The sequence below is a fragment of the Chiloscyllium plagiosum genome, unplaced genomic scaffold (genome assembly GCF_037043375.1).
Source record: "Chiloscyllium plagiosum isolate Xiang-an unplaced genomic scaffold, Cpla_swu_hap1 HiC_scaffold_24, whole genome shotgun sequence".
Classification (NCBI taxonomy): domain Eukaryota; kingdom Metazoa; phylum Chordata; class Chondrichthyes; order Orectolobiformes; family Hemiscylliidae; genus Chiloscyllium; species Chiloscyllium plagiosum.
In genome coordinates, this window is record NW_028270162.1 from 28,986,889 (window position 1) to 29,006,456 (window position 19,568).

At 38.0% G+C, this 19,568-nt stretch overlaps 1 protein-coding gene, 1 long non-coding RNA gene and 1 pseudogene across 4 annotated transcripts in view; 1 reads left to right on the forward strand and 2 right to left on the reverse strand.

The window, feature by feature from the left end:
- sf3a1 (splicing factor 3a, subunit 1) overlaps positions 1–6,463 on the forward strand; it is a 42,281-nt gene extending 35,818 nt beyond the window's left edge. The window contains exons 12-16 of the mRNA XM_043715664.2: positions 872–1,079; positions 2,172–2,320; positions 4,046–4,147; positions 5,144–5,215; positions 5,937–6,463. Of these exons, the coding sequence (XP_043571599.1) occupies positions 872–1,079; positions 2,172–2,320; positions 4,046–4,147; positions 5,144–5,215; positions 5,937–6,038 (633 nt within the window). The 3' untranslated portion in view covers positions 6,039–6,463. The remainder of the gene's footprint in view (positions 1–871; positions 1,080–2,171; positions 2,321–4,045; positions 4,148–5,143; positions 5,216–5,936) is intronic.
- The window catches only part of LOC122562646 (uncharacterized), a 51,319-nt gene that overhangs the window by 28,703 nt on the left and 3,048 nt on the right, over positions 1–19,568 (reverse strand). Inside the window, exon 4 of one of the 3 annotated variants that reach the window (XR_015761258.1) lies at positions 15,158–17,450. The exons of the other annotated variants lie outside the window; for them this stretch is intronic. This is a non-coding gene — a long non-coding RNA (uncharacterized LOC122562646). Of the gene's footprint in view, positions 1–15,157; positions 17,451–19,568 lie in introns of those variants that run through there. 3 annotated transcript variants of the gene reach the window in all.
- Positions 12,142–14,720, reverse strand: LOC122562644 (putative ribosomal protein uL10-like pseudogene; annotated as a pseudogene).

Sequence of the window (19,568 nt, forward strand, 5' to 3'; positions counted from 1 at the left end):
GAATAGTAATATAGACGAAAATCTAGATCTTAGTAATGTGCTAGTTAAAAGCCTACAGTTGAAACATATTTGCTACAGGTCTGTTATCTAACAATTTACTCTAATTTTCAGTAGTAAATAAGTGGATCTGTACCATCTTCCACCTCTGTTGAGGCTTCAAATACTTTCGATTTCTATTTTTGAATCATGTTTCCAGTCCAATATATGCAGTACTTGGAAATGAGCCATGTGATAAAATGTAACAACATTACTGATTTCCCTCTTCCAGCATCAGCAGAAGAAATAATCAAGAATGAGCTAATCAAATAATTGTCTGTCTGAATTCATTCGTATTTTCAAACTTTAATCATAAAATATCCAGAAGACTATCCACACAAATAGAAAATGTTCAACAATGCTTTTGAAAATCTTATCCAGTCATTCTTAACTGAAAAATAGAATGTGACAGTTTACATTTTGATTTGTAATGCTTCAGTAACACTTGGAAGTTGCTCTGACAAAACTTTGCACAGTATAGTTGATCTTACATGACATCATGCATGGAAAAGTTGAGATCAAGCTGAAATGGATTGTAAAACAGGGTAATAGGATCAGATCCTGTTTTGAATTTTTTAAATTGTTATGGCACTAATATAAAATTAACAAAATATTTAATTGTTAACTAGTGAAATGGAAGTGCCTCACTGCTATTACTGGGACAATGTGATTGTAGCAAGAATAGTTTACAAAGGCAGTGTTTGTTCTAAGTACTTTCATAGAAATTGAGATGAGAAGTTAAATTGTGTTGGGAGTTTGGTTCTGTGTGCAGGAAAAATGTGATGATTTGCATTTAGAGACATGGTACAATTAAACTCTTTTTAAAATCATTTAGATGCCTCCCCCAGTGCGGAATGTTATGTCATCAATGCCGGTTCTCCCCAGGCCACCAATGTCTCCGGTTATCAGATTAGCACCTGGACCTGTTCTAACCGCTCCCATGCCACCTATGATCCCTGGACCTCGAATCAACGTTGTGCCAATGCCTCCATCGGCACCACCAGTTTTAACTCCACGCCCACCACCAATGGTGGTACCAGCAAGTAAAATTATTTAAAATATTTTACAGTTTTACACTCTAGATCGATTTGTGAATATGAATCCAAACATTTTGTTGTTTGTTTCTCATTCAAAGTTTCCAACTAATACTTGCACATGTCCACATAGGAACTTCTTGGCATTAATAATATAGTTGACTGACATTGGAACAGTATCTTCATTGCATCTCTGAAATTTATGGAATGGAATAGAAGAGACGCTATTTTTGGTCTTGAGCAGCAACAAGAAGGAATATTAACCAATAAAAAATAGATTTTCATTTTATTAAGAAATCCTAGAAATCTGTTGTAAGGTGTCAGCTATGGGGCAGTTGTTGACACACTCATCTCTTGAGAATTAGAAGTCCCATTGCTGAATCTGAATCAAATTATCCAGACTGACGTTAGGAAAGGGAGTTCTTCATTTTTGGAGGTGCTGTCCTTTTGATGGTGGGATAGATTTGGAATTCATCTGCTCCCTCAGGCAGGCATGAAAGATCCCATGGTAACTTTTGAGAAGATTAGCTGGGGAACTATCCTGATGTTGTCAACATTTTCTGTCCTGGCCAATATTTCCTGAAACAAAGTATCTGATTGCCATTGCCACTTGTAGGCTTGCCATGCATAAACATGCTGTCACGTTTCTGACGCTGCCACAGTGACTACACAGTCAATTAGTACCTTTTGAAGTAAAATGCTCCGCACATCCTGAGGTTTTTAAAGGTAATATACTACAGGATAATTGTTCCTTCTAATGTTTCTTACAGTAAGTTAGAGAATGCATTGTTTTGAGATTGGGGTTATTACACCATGTAATACATAAGTGCTAAAATGTATTTTTCTGTCCCTCTCAGGTGACATTGCTCATATTCATGAAATTGATGTTTTGATAAATTAATGTTATTGCTATAACTAGTTAGAGACAATGCACTGTCTGAGTTTTGACTTGCAGTTGGCTAGATTTCATGATTACATATAGCACATTGTATTTTACAAAATGCTTATTTAAATTTTGTTTTAATATATTAAAAAACGTATGTTTCAAAAAAAAAGGACATTGAAGTTGTAAAGTGACTCCTTTGTTTCTGTTACAACCAGCATTTGTACCTGCACCTCCAGTGGTTCCTGCCCCAATTCCTTCTTCACTTCCTCGTCCTCCACCCCCACTAGATGATGAACCAGCAGCCAAAAAGATGAAAAGTGAGGAAAATCTTATCCCAGAGGAAGAGTTTCTACGAAGAAACAAGGTATATTGTACTTTTTAAAAACAAAGTTAATAATGTTTGCTTCATATTTAAGGACATGTTGAGACATGTTTTTTGCTAAATGAGCTAGCAAATGCTTTGTTTGCATTGTTTTATCCAACCAGCTAACAACAAAATGTTATTTGAATTCTCAGCAAATTTGAGCCCTTTTTGCAGCTCTCTAATAGGGTTTCCTGCATTAGGGAATGACGTGTAGCCTAAATATATTTATGAATCCATAAACAATATTAAAAAATTTAGACATGGTTACTTTTTAATCAAAACATTTTTAATTTTATAAAAGACATCTTCAGATCTTACATCATATCTGACTGCATGTACTGAAACTGGCCTGTTATGTTGGTCTCTTATGCTCACCTCTCGTGTCATGTTGTACTTCAAATATTTGCTCAGTTTTCTATTACAAGGTGAAATTATCTCTACTTCTAATACTTTTTTACTAAAGCATTCCATGCTTTTAACAACACTGCATGGATAAACTTCTTCAAAATTCTTCTGATAACTTAGAATGGTCATCATTTTAACAACATAGGCTCAGTGGTTAGCACTGCTGCCTCAGCGCCAGGGGCTCGGGTTTGATTCCAGCCTTGGGTAGCTGTCTGTGATGAGTTTGCACATTCTTCCAGTGTCTGTGTGCGTTTCCTCCAGGTGGTCTGGTTTCTTCCCATGATCCAAAGATATGCAGGTTAGGTGAATTGGCCATGCTAAATTTCCCACAGTGTTCAGAGATGTGTAGTTTAGGTGCATTAGTAGAGTTAGGTTAGGTGCATTATTAGATAATGTAGAGCAATAGGGTAGGGGAATGGGTCTGGGTGGGTTATTCTTTGGGGGATCGACATGGATTTGTTGGGCTTGTTTCCACACTATAGGGATTCCTAAACAAAAAACTTTGTTAAATCCCCTTTTTGTTGCAGTTCAAATGATCAGTAGTATCTCAAATCACACTCTTCCTAACTGTAATTTGCCATCCCTACCTTAATTTTACATTGTTCACATTCTGTGGGTTTCACGGCATTTGTGTTGGGAAACTGCACTCTACACTTGCTATGGCCTAAACAAGTTTTGAAGAAATTGATTATTTTCATTTACTTAGTTGTCTGCTTATCTAATTATCTATTTAGAATGCTGTTGGTTTTGAGGTTTCTCTAGTTACATTTGTTCTTTCGCCATTTAGGTACTATAACATTGCACTTTTTCTTTCAACATTTATTCCAACATTTACAAACTTCCTTTCCACAGTTTATTTTTATTTTTGGTACTTGCTTTCGGGTTTATTGTATTACATTTAAGATGAACAATTTCTCAAAATAATATAAAATGTGCATTACATGTATATTTTTGGTGTTGCTTTTAACTAGATGTGCAATGCTTTTGCTTGTATTTCAGAAAGTAAGTTAGAGATCTCACACCAGGTTATAGTCCAAAAGGTTTATTTGGAAGTACAAGCTTTTGGCGCGCTGCTGCTTTGTCAGGTAGCTAGTGACTAGCTACCTGACAAAGGAGCAGCACTCTGAAAGCTTGTACTTCCAAATAAACCTTTTGGACTATAATCTGGTGTTGTGATTTTTAACATTGTCCGCTGCGGTCCAATACCAGCACCTCCACCTCATGCCTTTAGAAAGTAATGCATTTCAACAGAATGTAAACAATTTTATTTTAATAAAGCAAATTTGCACATTCAAATGTGATCACTTATTTTGCTTTAAGAGTCCAGTTACCGTCAAGATACAAGTCCCCAACATGCAAGATAAATCGGAATGGAAACTGAATGGCCAGATCCTTATTTTCACCCTTCCTCTAACAGATCAGGTATGGGTAAACTATGAAATTGTAAGGTATGAATGATTAACAATATGGATTCAGTATAGCAAGATAATATGTTAAAAATGCTTTGGAAAGGGGAAAAGAAAAGGCTTGATGTTTCAAAGCTATCACTGCCACGTGCAGTTTCCCCTGTCATTCATGTGGTCCAGTTACACGGTATTTACAGTTCATAAAGGGATTATTTGATCCAATAAATCTAATCTGTTGGCATTTATGCTCCACATGAACATCCTCCCATCCTAATTCACTTAAGCCTATGGATACGTCCTTCTGATCCTTTCTGTTTGTCATACCTTTCCATCTGCCATAGAGTCATACAGCATGAAAGCAGACCCTTTGGTCCAACCAGTCTGTACTATAAGTAATCCCAAGCTAAACTAGTCCCACTGTCTGCTCCTCGCCCATATGAACCTTTCCTGTTCATGTACTTATCTAAGTGTCTTTTAAACATTGTAACTGTGCCTGTATCCACCACTTCGTCAGGAAGTTCATTTCACAAATGAATCACCCTCTGTATATAAAAAAAGTCCTCTAGTTTTAAAAACCCCCATCCTAGGGATAAAGCATCTACATTAACCCCTCATGACTTTCTAAACGGATATAATGTCACCTCAACCTCTTATGCTCCAGTGAAAAAAGGTCTCAACTTATTTAGCCTTTCTTTATAACTCAAACCTTCCATATCCAGCAACATCCTGGTAAACCTCTTCTGAACCCTCTCTAGCTTAATAATATCCATCCTATTAACAGGCTTTGAATGCTTTTTTGTTAAACTCCTCAACTAGTATTTTGTACTTCAACTATTTAGTAGCAAATTCCACATTCTAAATATTCTGTACAAACAAATTTCTTCTGTATTCCTTACTGGATTGCTTAGACCATTCAAAATTGGCTTCATCAGTCCTTTACATGAGCTTTGATATTGTTTTTTAACTTGATTTCAAGTATTATTGAGATTGATCCACAAATTGTTTCTTTTAGGTATCTGTTGTCAAGGTGAAAATCCATGAGGCTACAGGAATGCCAGCTGGTAAACAGAAGCTTCAATATGAGGTATGTAAGAAATGTACAAAATCCAGCAGTAATTGAGAGAAAATGTTTCTAGTAACACTTAAGTACATGCTTCGGTTTCTACTGTTACTTCTGGAGACATTTTGCCTTTGTATAATGTTTAAAATTTGGTAACTTGTGACCATCAGGTAATAACTTATTCTATCTATTAGGGGTCAGTTAGCTTAGTTCACCGGACAGCAGGTTTGTGATGCACAGTATGAGAGTTCAATTCCTGCACCATTCCTGCCATGAAGGACTCTACTTCTCAACCTCTCCCTTTGCCTGAAGCAAGGTGACCCTTGGGTTAAACTGCCATCAGTTAACTCAAATGAGAGAACAGCCCTATTGTCCAGTTGGACAATGGCGACTTTACCTTTTGTAAAAAAAAGTATATGTGTGACATATACTGTGATTCAAGAGGAAGGAAGTAATCTCTCTATTCTGTTGACTTAGTGTATAATATTGCCCAAGCTTCACTTGCATTTCAGTTGATCACATTTTTTGTGAACTTACCCTAAAAAGTGATTAGTAGTTTGAAGTGGTTTTACTGTTGTTTGCCTCCCATTTGAATTGCTGGAGAGTTTATAGGTTTTCCTGAAATACAGCTAGTAGTAACTAGTAACACAGTACAGCTGAATGTTATATAAATTGTGTTGAAATAAAGAAAATTTTGGTTTTTTTAAAAAAAAACTCATTGCAGTCTCTCTCTTTTTAATTTTAGGGCATCTTCATTAAAGATTCAAACTCTCTGGCCTACTACAACGTGACTAGTGGTTCAGTCATCCACCTTGCCTTCAAAGAACGAGGAGGTCGAAAGAAGTAGCATCTGGCTGCAATTAGAACTATCTTTTTACATCTGAAGGATTGTGAATTTAACTATGCGTTCTTATGGTTCAAAACATTATAAATTAACTTTTTGAACATGGAGTTCAGACTTGCAGTATCTTTTATTTAGAATGCAACTGTGTGAGTTATATTAGAAAAGCTTCTGTGTCCAAGTTAAAGGACATTTTTCAAAAAAAAGTAAAAGTTCTGTTTCTTTTATTGCTTGTAATTCATTCACTTTGGTAGACGTCTGTAAAAAGGTCTGTGGGGAAAAAAAAGAGATCCAACAAAATTTGGTGTTCTGAGGAACTGCATTCACAAAACCTATGTTGGTTAAATTATCTTTCCAGCTCCTTATGTGGTTATTTCATTAGCTTTCTATTGAATCATTTTAATAAAATTGTCAATTTTTGTGTCTTTGGACTTTAATTTTAAATGATTTTTTTTACTTTGAGATGCATCTTTAATTCATCCATTTAAAATTCTCAAATCATTCAGTGGTAAAATCCAATTGCTATTTATATTATTCCAGACTCTCTCTCTGTCACTACTCTATCTGCAACATTATTCCACATATTGTTCACTCTGTATGAGTAAGAATTTCTTGATATTAATCTTAAATTACTTTTTACTAGTTTGACTCTGTCTCCCCTATTTCTCTCCAGTTTAAAGTAATATTCTGATTTAATTTCTATACCATTAACAAACTTAAAAATATACTTCAACTAATTTTATCCTTGTTTATTGTTATTACCAAGGCAAGAGGAGTACGTTGTTGGCCCAGCTGTACTGGTCATAATATACAACAAATATTTTATCCAATTTACTGAGATGGCTAATTAATTATTTTATCTCTCTTTAAGGCCTTCAAGTTTTATAAGAAATGCAAAATTATTGGTTAATAAAGCAAAACTTTGCAAATGAAGTTGCAAAACTGATTAACACATACATTCTGTAATATGGAAATATAAATGTTTATCTTTCTAAATCACCCAAAACATACATGCACTATACCAGGCAAGGGGTAAGAAAACAGATTTCTCTACAGGGATTGGCTTTCAGGAGAGAAAAAAACAATTTAGCCAAGAAGAGGAAAAAGATCAGGTATGTTTTTTTTTCATCTAGTAGTCTGGTACTCCTAGACAGCTCATCAAACTGGCGGTTGTCTTCAAAGTCTTGATAGACATTGCTTGATCAGGAAATACAGTATTGAGAAGTTCCTTAAACAATCCATCAATCTTCCAGAAGAACAAACAGTTATCACCAGATCTGGGTTGTAGGGATACATCAGGGCCCAATAACCAGGGTTCTGGGCGCACTTGTGCTTGGGTGGGCCTGGATAATGAAAGTACTGCACTCTTGATTTCTTTCACCTTGAACTGTTAACAAGGATTCTTTATCCATAAGTGTGAGAGATCAGCTGGACAGCCTGTTTCTCACAAGCTTACACTCCAGCTGAAAACTATAAGACAAACACTGCTGAAACAGCCCCTAGCAGAAAATCTCCAGTTTAATAAAAAGCTATCACATGATTCCTAATGCGATGTAAAATGAATGGTAATATACATTTTAATACAATTTATTTTAGAGTTTGGATTTTGTACTAGTGGCATGTTAGTTTAGCATTTAATGATTAACTTGTAGGGACTGTTTGATTATTTTTAATCAGTATGAGAGTGGAAGTCCCTGTAGTAGTGATGGGAATCTGTTTGCATTGAAAGGTAATTTGTTGCAATTTATGCATTCATTCTTTAAATGTGAACCATTGCCTATCCACCATCAACTCCTTTTAAATAGCTACCCAACCCACCATTGCCAGTTAGTGACACTTGTAGTTTCCTTTAATTAGGTTGAGGACTCTAGTTTTGAATTTGACAACTTCATTCTCCATCTTAATGAAGAATTCTATCATATTATGGTTGCTTTTTCCCAAGTGACCCCACACAATAGCATTGTTAATTAATCCTTATTTCACAGTACCCAATCTAGGACAGCCTGTTCATTGGTTCCTCAATGTATTCGTCTTAAAAGCTGTCATGCACACCCACTAGGAAATTCTCCTCTATCATTGGTAGTTTAGTTTGTCCAATCTATATGTAAATTTAAAAATGCCCGTGGTTATAGTTGTATCCTTAATAATGCATCTCTGAATTATTGCTTAGTGTCTTCCCTTACGTTTCCACTGCTCTTTGGCCTTTGGACAACATCCAATAATATTTCCTCCACCACTACATATTTTTTAAGCCAATATCTTTCCTATTTCATTTAATTCTCTTACTAACAATGCAACTGCACATTCATGCTTTTATTGCCAGTCCCTTCTAAAGAATGAATATTCCCCTCCATCATAAGTTCAGAAGTGGGGTTCAGCACCATTCAAGACAACTTGAACATTGACTACTTCAATATCTAAATGCTGTAGTCAACATCTGGACAATATCCTGGCTTGGGCTGACAAGTAGCAAGTAATATCCTTGCCACACAAATGCCAGACAATGACCACCTCCAATTGGAGACAACCGAACCACTATCACTTGATATTCAGTTACATCCTTGAGGTTACCATTGACCAGAAACTCAACTTGACTTGCCATATAAATAGTGGCTATAAGAGCAGGTCAGAGGCTAGGAATATTGTGGTGAGTAACTCATCTCCTCCCTCCCCAGAGCCTGTGTACCATCTACAAGGCACAGGTCAGTCCTTACTTTCCTGGTTGGGTCTAGTTCCAATAACACAAGTTTTGACACCATTCAGGACAAAGCACCCTACTTAATTGGTACAATATCCACTCCCTCCACTGATCTTCAGTAGCAGCAGTGTGTGCTATCTACAAGATACACTACAGAATTTCATTAAAGATCTTTAAACAGCAGCTTCCCAACCCACAACCACTTTCCTCCAGGATGAAGGCAGCAGATACTTAGAACACTACCACCTGCAACTTCTGTAAGCCACTCACCATCCTTTGGAGTGGCCGTGGGTATGTGCACCAAGCTGGGAAGATGATTTGCAAGCATTTCATCCCCTGTCTAGGTGACATCTTCAGTGCTTTGGAGCCTCTACTGTGTCTTTTATTTGGAATTTACTTGGTTCCATTCCAGCTGCTTCCAGTTGCTAGTTCCGGTTGTTTGTTATAGTGGCCGGTGTATTGGGTCTAGGTTTATGTGTCTGTTGATGGAGTCTATGGATGAGTGCCATGCTTGCAGAAATTCTCTGGCAGTCCTCTGTTTAGCTTGTCCTGTGATTGTTGCATTGTCCCAGTCAAATTTGTGGGCCTTGTCTTCTGCGTGTATGGATACTAGGGACAGCTGGTCATGACGTTTCATGGATGTTGGTGTTTGTGGATGCAGATTGCTAGTTGTCTGCCTGTTTGTCTATATAGTGTTTCATGCAGTCCCTGTATGGAGTCTAGTAAGTTACATAAGTCTTGCCAATGATGGGTATAGGGTCTTTTGTTCTGGTGAGTTGTCTGAGCGTGGCTGTCTGTTTGTAAGCTGTCATGAATCTGAGTGATTAGAGAAGTCTGGCTGTTAGTTCCGAGATGGTTTTTAAGGTAGCATGGCTAGTGTATTGGGTCATGGCACGCGTTGCGTTGTTTGTCCGCTAGGCATGCCAGGATGAAGTTGCAGGGGCTTCTATTCTTGGTGAAAACTCTGTAGAGGTGTTCTTTTCAGAGCTGGGGGTGCTGCAATGTGCTTTAGCCCTTTTGAACAAGGTCCTAATGCTGTTTCTCAGGAGTGTTTGGGTGTTTCCGTTGCAGTACAGGATCTGGTCCATGGGTGTAGCTTTTCTGTACACTCTTGTAGTGCATTCACCATTCTATGTTCTTTCTACCATCACGTCCAGGAACGGGAGTTGATTGTTGGTTTCCTTCTCTTTTGTAAATCTGATTCCTGTGAGCATGATGTTGATGATCCGTATGTGTTCTCAATTTCTGTCCTCTTAATAATTACAAAAGTTGTCGTCCATGTTATCTGATCTCGAGTTGGATTTGAGGGAGGGCTGTTTGTTCCAGTCTTTGCATCACTACCAGAATAGGCAACCGGAAGCAGTAGGAATGGAACCAAATAAATTCCAGAAGAGAAGGTACAGCAGCGCTTCACAGGAGGCTCCAAAGCACTGAAGATGTTGCCTAGATAGGGGACGAAACATCTGCAAATTATCTTCCCAGCTCAGTGAACGTACCCACAATCATGGCAATCGACACCCAAGCTACAAATCTTTACACAAACCTTGAATCCTTTTTGGAAAGACATTACCATTTTTTTGTTGCTGGGCCAAAATTCTGGAATTCCCTCCCTAAAGGCATTGTGGGTCAAACTACAGCACATGAACTGCAGCAGTTCAAGACAACTCACTACCACCTTCTCAAGGGCAACGAGGGATGCTCAATAAACGCTAGCGAAACAGCAATACCCATGTCCCACAAGTGAATTAAATAAAAAAAGTTCCGTTCCCATCCTTGGTAACCCTGCAGCCAGGTCTCTGAAATCACAACTACATCATAACCACTTATGTCCATTTACACTGCTAATTCACACCTTATTGTGAATGATCCTTCACATTAAGATACTGTTGTTTTGTTTATTCTAGTTTTCAACTATATACAAACGCCTTAAAATATATTAAATTTAAAAAATTATTTTGTGGGATTTAGGCACTGCTCGTAATGTCAGTATTTGTTGCCCATCCCTAATTGTCCCTTGAACCGAGTGGTTTGCGTGACCATCTTGCTTTAAAAAAAATTAAGAGTCAATCATATTACTTTGGGTCTGGAGTCACATGTGGACTAGACTAGGTAAGGACAGCAGGTTTACCACCTGGGGTTTTATGAGAATTGATACTAGTTTTATTGTCATTGTTCTGAAGGCAATTTTCAATTCCAGAATTATTAATTTTATTAGATCAATACAAAATAACGGTAGGTTGACAAACATTTAAAGAAATACAATTTAGTTTGGGCAAAAGGACAAGGAAGTTTGATTATGTAAATTATTTGGGTGTAAATGGCTTACAGTGTAATAAAATTCAAGTCTTATTGGCTGCCATCCATCCCAATGCCTTGTCCCCTCAATCCAGCTGGAGACCGTACTTCTTGCTAAATAAGGGCATAACCCATTTATCTCAGTCATATGAATTGCAGCAACTCCTAGACAGTAACTATGTATCCACCCTGTGCAGCTCTCTCGAGCAGAATCTGTGTCTAGCCTAGTAATAGTTTCTTCAATATTTCTGCATATGCTCTGTTTTGAAAAATTTTGAACATCAGTTTGAGAAATTCTATAAAGAAGAAACACATAGGAGGCAAAGATGATGAGAGAATTGATTGGAAGGGAAGTGAAAAATAATTATTTCCCTTCACCATCTAGTTTAAATATGAAGGGTTGTCATTAGACCATACCCCAATAAGATGCAACCCCTTCAGGAATAGAGATAGGTAGGGGTGGGGTAAATTAGGAAGAGAACATGGGATGTTATACCTCTGCAAAATAATGCAGTGGTTTGAAATTCAGCTGTGTGTGAAAACTTTCCATTATGTACAAGGTAGTCTTAAATGAACCATATGATTAAGCTACATTTAGTTCCTGTTATTAGTAAGAGTGTCTTCACACATCACTGTCTGAATAATTAAATAATTGAACAGTAACTCAGTGAAGTAGAACTGATAATACTTTTTTTAGATTTGTTTAAAAATGTTAAAATTGATTCACATTCCCTCAGTATCCTCCAAACTGATAAGCAAGTGACTTGTTCCTAGATTTTTGCCAATGTACAAGTATTAAGTACTTGGATACAAGCATAACTAGCTCAAGTAACTCATAGCACTATTTGAAACCACCCTTTGTGAGACAGCCAAAATACCAATATCTTTTGGGTATTAGTTTACAATGTGAAATCACTGCTACATCAATTTTATTACTTCAGAAAGTGTTGTGAGATGATGTTTGAAGTGTAGTCAAATGGGAAAAGCAGTATTGTTTTGGTAATGTGAAACAATCTCCATAGGCTTTTTTCTTCTAGTCTATCATAAGAGATGTCATTGTAAATATACAATGGGAAAACCATTTAATTTTCACACTTAAGATGCTTACATTAGTGACTGGCAGATAAGATATGTGTATTAAACAATGAAAGATCATATCCTGTGTAGAACCAAGTCACTATGCTAACTAATTTTCAATTTTTGATTGTAATCATTACACTTTGTTTAACAAGTTGTGTATGCATTAAATGTAGAATTAACACCTACCAACGCATTAAAAGAAAATAATATGAAAAAAGTTTGAAATTACATAATTAACCAAAATTATTAAGTTTACAAAAAAAACCTGAGCATCAAGGGAAAACAAGTGCCTTGAATGCCATCTGAAGTCTTGCTTTATACTTAATACCTTTTTGAAGTTTTCATGTTAGAGTTTTACAAGAACAGTTCATATTTTCCATGATCTTTGCCAAGCTTCTATTATGCATTTTAAGAGACTATTTTAGAACAACACTACATCAGGTATAAAATAAGAACTACAGATGAGAGAAAATTAGCTTTATTGATGAAACACAGAGGGATAACACTCCTGAACACATTTGTAATGAGACACTTAAAAATATTAAGCAGCGTCTGTTGTCTTCTGGTATTATAAAGAAAAATCATGAGAAGGAAAGAAAGAACATTTCACCATTTTCCTTGATCTTCTTGGCAAGAACAGGCTCATTTGCATAGTTGGCAGTGGATTAGGAAGCAGACAACAGGCTCTGGTCCCAACTATACAGTTTCTTCCTTTCCTGAAATAGACTGTATTTTAATTTCTTTTTCTAATAATAAGTTCCTTTATTTTGGCAAGACTTATTTAGGCATGGCCAGCTGGGTTTTAATCAAACAAACCAAAGCTCATATCATCATCCGATTGCTCAGACTTCCTTCTTTAGCTTCTTCACTTTCACTTTGACAGCAGCTGCAGCAGCCTCAACCGCAGGGGCCACAAAGGCCAACAAATCAGCCTGGAGGGCCTTCACGTTTTCAGCTAATGGGAAAAAGTAGTCTGTCTCTAAAGCAATAGTCAGCACCATCCTGTAGCTGTTGATGGTGGAGTATGGTACAGAGGCAATGACTGGATAACCAATTTGCAGGAATACACTGATCACGTTGCAAACTCTATTCAGGAAACATTTCTGCAGAGTTTCTTCAGTGATATCCAGGACCTCAAGGTTGTGACACACTGCCATTGTCATAAACTTGCATGATCACCAAGATCAGAGGAGAAGGGAGAGATGATCAACATGTTCAGCATCACTGGCTCCCAGCTTGTTACTGACCTTGATGAGTTGTACATCACTCAAAATTTCAGTGGGAACTCTGAAGATCTTAGTGATGACACCCAAAGCCTGAAAGAAAGACATCTTTGCAGGATCTAAACCTGTGCATTGACATGGCACAGTAACTTCACAAGGGACAATGGCACCAGCATGTAAAGCAGCTGGGACTCTGTTGGATAGCTGTAGGTCACAGATATGTGGCAGAAGCTTTCCTAGAGCAGGATTGTTCTCCAGATGGCCTCAAATGGCTTTGCATATCATGCTATTCTTGTCCATCAGCGCAATAACCTTACCGCACAGCAATATCGGATATACTGCATCTGTCTGGATCCATCATTTTCTGTACCAACAATTGAACATTTTGGATAGTCATCCAAAAATTGAAGTTTTCAAAAAATAGTTGGATTTCCACATAGTTCTGTCTTCCCTGGGCACCTTTACGTGTTTCCAAAGATTGCCATAGACTAGTTTAAAGACAGGATTTTACTTTAGCTCTGGACAGAAATATTTTCATAATGTGGCTGTTATTGTTGGAATTTCCTGCAGGAGGAGCCAAGTCCAAAGCATAACTAAAATATAATTTGTCAAACTGTTAATTATTTCTGTATATTCAAAATAAAGCTCAGCACTTATTTTTCCAGTTAATAGCTCATTATTCATGAAAATAATTCATGTGATTATAAGCAAGGATTGGTAAAAGCCAGCGGACAAACCTAATTACACCATACCACTGAACCAAGTAGAAGCTAATTTAGCTTTTTCACAAATCCCTTAGCCCTATCTTTGCAGATAATTTCTCTAATACTAATCTGCTTCCATGCTCTTCTGTGTTCTCTGTGTGCCTTGGTCCCTTGGCTCCTATGCAATTGGCTGAGCTTTTAGATGTCTCAGCTGGGTGCCAGGAGCCAAGGAAAGTGATGGCCTTGTCTAGTATTATCATTGGACTCTTAATCCAGTGACATTAGGTCAGGTAATGCGCTGGGAACCAAGGTTCAAATCCCACCATAGGGAGGACAGAGAAATTTGAATCCAATAAAAATCTGAGATCAAAATTGTGGAAAACCTCTTTTGATTCACTATGTCCTTTACAGAATGGAAATGTGCCATCCTTACCTGATCTAGCCTACATGTGATTCCAGACCCACAGCAATATGACTGACTCTTAACTACCTGCAGGGTAATTAGGGATGGGCAGTAAATGCTGGTGATGCCCACATCCCATAAACAGATAAAGAAAAGTCTGTCAATACCTTTCAAGTGGCAATTTCTTCCACAGGAATATATATCAGTAGTTATTCAAAACAAATAGCTTCATAATGGCTGACCCTTTGATTTCTTCCATGATTTCAAAAGAATAGATTTAGACATCCTAGACTTTTCATAGTTCATTAATTTGCTTTGTTCCCTCTGATGGAGCACTTTCCAACATTGTTTTGTCTTTTCAGTACCGCAGATGTGATTAGCTCAGTTTCTAGCATATTATAAAGTTAAAATATTTATGTTATAATGTAATATTTTCAACATTTATCTTTTAAGTTAGAAAGGTACTGGCAATAAATATTAGAACTGGCTACCTTTTTAAAGCATGAATTGCTGAAAATAAAACAGTGTTTTGCCTTTCTACATTGGTTTGCCAATTTTAGAGAGGAAGGGAATCCAGTGGTGGAATTCTTCCCTGCACTGCTCAATTATTCCTTCAATGGAATAGCCAAGACTGAGAAGGGTTGCCATCCTTTGGGGATATCATGAAACAGATCCGTCTAGCTTCCCTGTTTCTGAAGGCGGTGTGATCAAAGGAACTAGTGAAGGAAAATAACACAGGGAAAGTCAAAAAAACAGAAACAGCTATGCAGGTTTTTAAAATATATTTCTGTGACTAATATTTACTGCATATTTATCACAACTTTGAGATTTGATGCAAAGATTTATTTGAAGTATTTGGCTTTAGAATTCAATGATTAAGATTAATATGACTTCAAAATATGGCACAAAGTAAATGTGTTAAAATTGGTAATCATACTTCTAAATAACATAAGATGTATTATGCTGAAAGCAAGCAGGCAAATTAGCAATGGTGCACTGACAATATGTAAGTGAATAATTGCAAATGTATATACCACAAACACACTGTATTCTCTATATTGTCTTTGTTTAATTTCTTATCAATCATGTAACAGTACTGTTCTGATTCATATAATTCACAGGAAGGCAAATATTTCTGCAATTTGGAATTAATCATTGATCATAAAGATCACTTTCACTCAAGTACCTTAACATTTTTCTTGCTAACCACACATTCTTTATTCAGTATAAGCTCAATTTTTTTCCAGAATATTATGGATGAAAGTAACCATATGTTACACAAGAGGATATAAGAGCAGAATTAGGCCATTCAACCCATCAAGTCTGTTCCATCAACCAATCATGGTTGATAGGTTTCTCAACCCTACTCTCCTGCCTTCTCCTGTAACCCTTGATCTCCTTGCTAATCAAGAACCTATCTATCTCTGTCTTAAATACACTCAATGAATTGACCTCCACAACCCTCAGCAGCAATGAGTTCCACAGAGTCATCACTCTCCTCATGTCAGTTCTAAAGGGGTGCCTCTTCACCCTGAGGTAATGCCTTCGGGTCCTAGTCTCTTCTACTAGTGGAGACATCTTTCCCACATCCGCTCTAATTAGGCCTCTCAGTATCCTATAATTTTTAATCAGACCCCCACCTTCATCCTTCTGAACTCCATGTACAGACCCAGAGTTCTCAACCGCTCCTCATATGACAAGCCCTTCATCCTTAGGATCATTCTTGTAAACCTCCTGTGGCCACCCACTAATGCCAGCACATCCTTCCTTCGATAAGGGCCAAAACTACTCACAATCTTCCAAATATAGTCTGAATAGAACTTTACACAGCCTCAGCAGTACATTTCTGCTCTTCCATTTCTGCTAGCCCTCTTGAAACGAATGTTAACATTGCATTTGCTTTCCTAATTGCCAACTAAACTGCATGTTAACCTTAAGAGAACCCTGAACTAGAACTCCCAAGTCCCTTTGCACTTCAGCTTTTCAAAGCCTTTCCCATTTAGAAAATAGTCTATGCTTCTATTCTTCCTACCAAAATATATAACCTCACACTTTGCCACATTATATTCTGTCTGCCACTTCTTTATCCACTCTCCTGGCCTGTCTAAGTTCTTCTGCAACCTCCCTGCTTCCTCAGCACTACCTGCCTCTCCACCTATTTTTGTGTCATCTTCAAACTTAGCAATAATTCTCTCAGTTTCTTTGTCCAGATGGTTAATGTATAACATGAATAGTTGTGGTCCCAACACTGACCTCTGCGAAACTCCACTAGTCACCAGCTGCCATCCTGAAAAAGACTCCTGTATCTCCATTCTATTTCTGCCAGTCAGGGAATCCTCTAACCTTGCCAGTACCTTGCCCCTAACATCATAAGTCCTAATCTTATTCAGAAGCATCCCGGGCAGCATCTTGTCAAAAGCCTGCTGGAAATTCAAATACATCACGTCAACTGGCTCTCCTTTGTCTAACTTGCTCATTACCTCCTCAAAGAATTCTAACAGATTTGTCAGGCATGACCTCCCTTTGACAAAGTGGTGCTAATTCCGTCCTATTTTATCCTACACTTGCAAGTATTCTGCAATATTATCCCTTAAAAATGGACTCTTAAACTTTTATCAATGACTGAGGTCAGACTAAATGGCCTGTTTTAGTTCAGATTACTGTTCATAGACTTCAGTTCTGCATTTAACATTATCACCTCTCAGCACCTGATTGGAAAACTGAGTCTGCTGGGCATAAATACCCCCCTTTGTAACTGGATCCTGGACCCTAACTGGAAGACCTCAGTCAGTCCAGATGGGAACCAGCATCTCCAACACCATCACAGTGAGCACGGGGGCCCTCCACGGCTGTGTGCTCAGTCCACTGCTGTTCATCCTGATGCGCAGATCGAATCACATCATCAAGTTCGCTGATGACATGACTGTAGTGGGTGTCATCAGCAGGAAAGATGAATCAGCGTACAGAGAGGAGGTGCAGCAACTAATGGACTGGTGCAGAGCCATCAACCTGTCTCTGAATGTGGACAAAACAAAAGAGATGGTTGTTGACTTCAGGAGGGCACAGAGAGACCACTCTCTGCTGGACATTGACGGCTCCCTTGTGGAGATCGTGAAGAGCACCAAATTTCTAGGCATTCATCAGGTGGAGAATCTCACCTGGTCCCTCAACACCCGCTCCATAGCCAAGTAAGCCCAGCAGTGACTCTACTTTCTGTGCAGGCTGAGGAAAGTCCACCTCCCAACCCTCCATCCTCACCACATTCTACAGAGGGTTCACTGAGAGTACCCTGAGCTGCTGCATCACTGCTTGGTTCTGGAATTGCACTGTCTCGGATCGTAAATCCCTACAACGCATGGTGAGGACAGCTGAGAAGATCTTCGGGGTCTCTCTTCCCTCCATTACAAACATTTATACCACACATGCATCCGAAAGACTAAGAGCATTGTGGAAGACCCCACCCTCACTCAAACTCTTTTCCCTCCTGCCATTTGGCAGAATATACCAGAGCATTCAGTCTCTCACAGCCAGACTATGCAATAGTTTCTTCCCCCAAGCCGTCAGGCTCCTTAACACTGTATGATCAAACTCTTTTCCATCTGAAATTCTTTGCATGACATTGAATTGCTGTGAGAACAATGTCTAATGATTATCATTTTCTTATACGCTGTAATTTGTGTGTTTTTCACTTCTATGCACTTTATGCTGCCTTTGTATGTTCTAGTAGCTTGTGCTGTCCATGTAGCATCTTGGTCCTGGAGGAATGCTGTCTTGTTTTTACTGTATCAGTTGTAAATGGTCAAAATGACAAATAAAAGCTACTCTCCTCTACACTACTATAGTTTCTTGTCTTCTGCTTGCCTCCCTTCTTAAACAGGGATGTTATATTAGCCATTTTCCTGTGTTCTGGAACCTTCCCTGACTCCAGTGATTCCTGAAAGATCACCATCAATGCCTCCACAATATCCTCATCTATTTCCTTCAGAATTCCAGGGTATAATCCATCTGGCTCGGATGACTTATCCACCAGCAGACTTTTCAGCTTCCCCAGCATCTTCTGCTTAGTGATCGTCACTACACGCACCTCTACTCCCGGCTCTCTTGAAGTTCTGGTATGTTGCTGGTGTCCTCCACTGTGAAAATTGATGCAAAGTATTTATTGCACCACCTCTCCCCCCACCCCACTGCTTTTTCAGTTATCTTCTGCTGGTTTTAAAGAGTTCCTGACCCTCTAGCTACCCACTAATTGTCACCACATATATGCTTTCTCTTTTACTTTTATGCTGTTTCTGACTTCCCTTATTAGCCATGGTTGCCTCATCCTCCCCCTTAATATGCTTTGTCTTCCTTGGGAGGTATTTCTGCTGTTCCTCCTGAATTACCCCCAGGAACTCTTTCCATCGCTGTACCACTGTCTTCCCTTCCAGTCAACTCTGGCCAGCTTCTTCTTCATGTCATTGTAGTTACTTTTACTAAATTGTAATATTGTTACATTTGATTAATTCTTCTCCCTCTCAAACTGCAGGGTGAATTCTCTCATATTATGGTCACTGCCCCTTGAGAGTCCTTCACCTCCAGCTCCTTCATCAAGTCTGCCTCATTACATATTCACCAAATCCAGAACTGCCTGTTCCCAAGTGGGCTGTACCAGAAACTGCTCTAAAAAAAACTCTCATAAACATCTTGTGAATTCTGTTGTTTGAGATCTGCTACCAAACTAATTTTCCCAGTCCACTTTCATATTGAAGTCCACCATAATTATTGTAGTAGTACATTACATTTGTATTACCAGCAGTATGTTCAATGTTGTATCCACCAACTACAATAATTATTTTTTAATTAGTGAAGATTGCTTAGTATCATTTGTATAATGGCCCTAATATGGAGGATATTGATTTGTTGTCAGAATAATTAAGTCTTACATGTTCCCACCAATGGTGAGACAAAGAAGTAGATGTCCAAGGAATAGAGAAAGACTGAAAGGCTATGGAAAGAAGGAGGATGAAGTCATTGAATGACTTAAACACAAAGTCAGACTTTTAAATTTTGAGGTAATGAATAAGTTTTCTGTAAAAATTTAACTTCAAGATATGAGTAAGCAGCATAATACTCCTCATCCTTGTATCTTGAGTT